Source organism: Poecilia latipinna, unplaced genomic scaffold (assembly GCF_001443285.1).
Source record: "Poecilia latipinna isolate Pla-1442-1.1 unplaced genomic scaffold, P_latipinna-1.0 Scaffold143, whole genome shotgun sequence".
In the NCBI taxonomy this organism is placed as follows: Eukaryota; Metazoa; Chordata; class Actinopteri; order Cyprinodontiformes; family Poeciliidae; genus Poecilia; species Poecilia latipinna.
In genome coordinates this window covers 450,109-453,802 of record NW_015112759.1, presented here as the reverse complement: position 1 = coordinate 453,802, position 3,694 = coordinate 450,109, and the positions used below count along the sequence as shown (strand labels likewise).

Below are 3,694 nucleotides of genomic sequence, written 5' to 3'. Positions count from 1 at the left end.
CTGTTTTCATTTTACTGACGGGCAAAAAACAAGATTTTTCATCCTTAATAAAGTGAAAACAGAACCAGGTTCATCAAACAAGGAGAACAGAGTGAGGGTGCACAATAATTTGGCCCCGAATTTGTTAATTTGGGGAGATCAGTGATTGGCCGATATCTGTAAAGTTGATCTTATCTACCTCAGTAAAGGTCTAAAAATCAACCACACCTTTTTCCCTCTGCCATGAGTCTTGACTGACAGACACCAGGTCATGTCTTCACGTTTGCAGTTAACAGTAGTCACTCCACTGTTGCCAAGTCAACAACTTTCTTGCTACATCAAAAACATCAGTATCAGCCAAAATCAGAATCAGCAGGTTAGACATTTTACAGATCAGTCATCAGCAACCAGCCAAAAAACTGCAATCTGTGCACCTCTAAGGAATATCTAAAGAAAATCATTTGGGAATAATTTGCAAACAGGTAAACATCTATTCTTCTTTAACAGAAAAATTCAGCAGGACAAATTTATTATTACTTAACAATACATATTTAGTTCTGACGCTATTAGACTCTCTGGGACATGAGATGAAGCTGAGCTGCAGCTTTTGGAAGAAACAATCAAAGCCTGAGACGCTCAGCAGAGAGAGGAGAAGCTGCAGGAGGATCTGGAAGGCAGAGGAAACAACACTTCACTCCTGCTCAGCTGCTGCTAAACGTTCAGGAACAGTAAAAGCTGAACTATCTAAACTCCAGCAGCCTGATCACTCTCCTGTCTCTGTGACTTTTCTTTCTCTCCTACTGGAATCAGAGCAGAAGAAAGCGTCTCACCTGGACCAGAGTCATCTGTGAGCCGAGCGCCAGCAGGATTTTCTCCGTCTTGGTCGGGTACGGGTTGTCTCTGTGCTTGTAGAGCCACTGCTTGAGCGGCCGCGCCATGTCCTGCAGGGCCTGGCGCTTGTGTCGCACTTTGCTGCCGCTGGGACGACCCCTGTGCACCAGCAGGGACAGCATTTAGACACAGGCAAACAACCGGACACACCCGGGGCTTCAGCAAGCAGATGTCAGAAATTCATGGCGAGTCTAAAATGTCGACAGATGAATCAGAGGAACGTCCTGAACCCACAGGAGGAACACCTGAACCTGCAGATGTCAGTATGGTGCTGCTCTCCACTTCTCCTTTAGCTCCCAAAACGGCTCCACTGGCTGCAGATGGAACCCATTTTAGTCGGACCTCAAAGCGGGCCCGAGGTCCAAATATTTTCCTTGTAATCTGGATCAGCCTGAACATCATGGAGCGCATTTCACTCTGACCTTTGACCCCAGAGCTCTGTTAGAGAACATTCCTTCACCTGATCCTGAATGTTTCTGCAGCTCCTTCCTCTCTCTGCTCATTTCAGCCTCACAAACAGCTGATCCAAACAAACCAAACTTTCTTCTCTTCTATTTGCTTCCTGTTCCAGACATACAATGTCAGATCCATTCAGACCAGCTCTTCATGTGGTGAACTAGAACACAGAGCTGAAGGTGGATTTATTTACTGGAAACAGATGTGGAGTTGGGGTAGTAGTCTGGCGATGCATCAATTGTTATGAATTTAATAGTTATCTTTCAAGCAAAAGTTCCACCTGTTTACACACAGATCTACTATTTGTCCTCTCCAGCAGTACATGTGTCATTCTGTCATATTTCAGCTGCGTTCAGCTCCAGTCATCGACTCCATGAGACAAACATGAAGGATAAAATTTCCCCAGTTTCCTGCAGCTGATGACCTTTTATTGACCTTTGTCAGTAAAAGGTCAATATTGTGCTATATTGAATTTATCTCAATATAGTACAACAGGCAGCCTATATACATATATACGGGCCTATGTAGTATTGCCACTGATGACTGGTGATGTCTCCATCTAGTGGACTACGAATTTGCGCAAAATTTCGCAAATGTACTCACTAAAGACCTAAATATGTATCATTTTGATAAATCTCTACCTAATTATTCAGTTTGACAGAAAAATAGTTTTGTATGAAACTGTAAAAAGAAATTCAGTCGATGAGACAGAACATGCTCAGGGGAACTTCGGTTAACGCCGCTGTGTTAATGTGAGGCTGGTCGGTTTGGATTAATCTGGTTTTAATAATAATAATGCCTAAATGATTTTAATTTAAAGGAGGATGAAAAAATAATACAGTAATATGTCATTTACAGGTACAGTTACAGTCTCCAACACAGCATTTTGATTTAACAGTTTAATAAAAACGTTTTTTTTTTCCTCCATTTGGAATTACGCTCGGGACTGAATACTGGCCTGTTTTTTTTTTGTTTGTTTGTTTGTTTGTTTGTTTTTTGTTGTTTGTTTCCAGATCAAATTAATCTTATTTGATATTTTAAATATACATTTTTAAATTTTAATATTTTTTTTTGTATTTTACATATTTTATTTGAACATATATATTCAGGGTTTCATCCTGTATATTTACATCATTCTGGAGGCGCCCTTTACACAATACATACTTTTCAGCAAAGTTTTGTTTACATTTTTACGGTTAGATGCTAAATATTCAAAACCTTACTTTTGAATAAATAAAATGGTTTCTGTGAAAAGAAAACAAATACTTGGATTCGCAGATAAATCAAATAATTAGATAACAGATTCATGAAATAACTTGTCTTTAGGCGCGGATCTAACTCGTGTCTCTGGAGCAACGAGCTACTGAACAAATATCAGCTGCGTCTTAATTCTAACCTTAATTCTGATCACAGCTTTAATGGTCATTAGATCAGCAGCAGTCTAGAAAAAGGTTTATTATTGTTCTTCATCACAACCTCAGGACGAAAATATTTAGAAACTCTGAACGGAGACACTTAAAATCATGTTAGCCAAATTTGGAGCAAATGCGTATTTACGCACGTCAACAGAAAAACGTCCATCACGTTCATTATTTTATTAATACATGCACATGATAAAAACTCTGCTGAGCTACTGCTGATGGAGTTTAATAATATTTCTACTTGAAATCTAAACCCATATCAGTCTTTAAGTCTCTGGTTTAGATGTTTCATTTGCGGCGCTTATTTGCGCAAAACCCGAAGATTTAATCCCTGAGATCTGAAGAGAGTTTTTCTCCGTTTCTCGCTCAGCTAACGAGTGACCAGCAGGTTGACCAGGCTGTCAGATTTTCCCCCCGTGGGTTCCTTCACCCACTAAAGCCGACCCACATCCACGCATGCTGAGCAGCAGCTTCTACCAGAACAGAGAGCCTCACATACCCGCTCCGCCTGTGTCTGGCCGCCTGGCTGTCTCTGATGGCCGGGCTGCTGCAGAGGAGGTCCGGATGTTGGCCGTCGATGACCTCCAGGTAATTTCTGCTGCTCATTTCCACTTCCTTCGCCTTCTCCTCAAACAGGACCTGACTGCTCAGCTTGTTAAACACAACGGTGTTCATCTTTGGCCGCTCGGTCCGCAGATCTCTCTGCTGCGCTCAAATCCAAAAGGTTCGTGGAGGGAAAGTGTCCCCGCGTCTCTCCTGCGGAAGAATAGATGACATTTAGTTTGAGGATCATATGAACTAAATCCTTCATCTAAACTCCTCCACATCCAGCAGCTTCAGAGTTAAAGGCGAGCGGAGCCGCGGCGCTCTGACTCCACTTCAGAGTCTCTTTGGAAACAATCACAACCTGTTTGCTTCATTCAGAGTCTCCTCCCGCTTCTAACGCG

At 41.9% G+C, this 3,694-nt stretch overlaps 1 protein-coding gene across 1 annotated transcript in view; it reads right to left on the bottom strand.

Annotated features, from left to right (window-relative positions):
- The window catches only part of mkxa (mohawk homeobox a), a 24,974-nt gene that overhangs the window by 16,377 nt on the left and 4,903 nt on the right, over positions 1–3,694 (bottom strand). The window contains exons 2-3 of the mRNA XM_015029081.1: positions 3,247–3,503; positions 810–969 (exon numbers count right to left, since the gene is read on the bottom strand). Coding sequence (XP_014884567.1) covers positions 810–969; positions 3,247–3,422 — 336 coding nt within the window. The 5' untranslated portion in view covers positions 3,423–3,503. The remainder of the gene's footprint in view (positions 1–809; positions 970–3,246; positions 3,504–3,694) is intronic.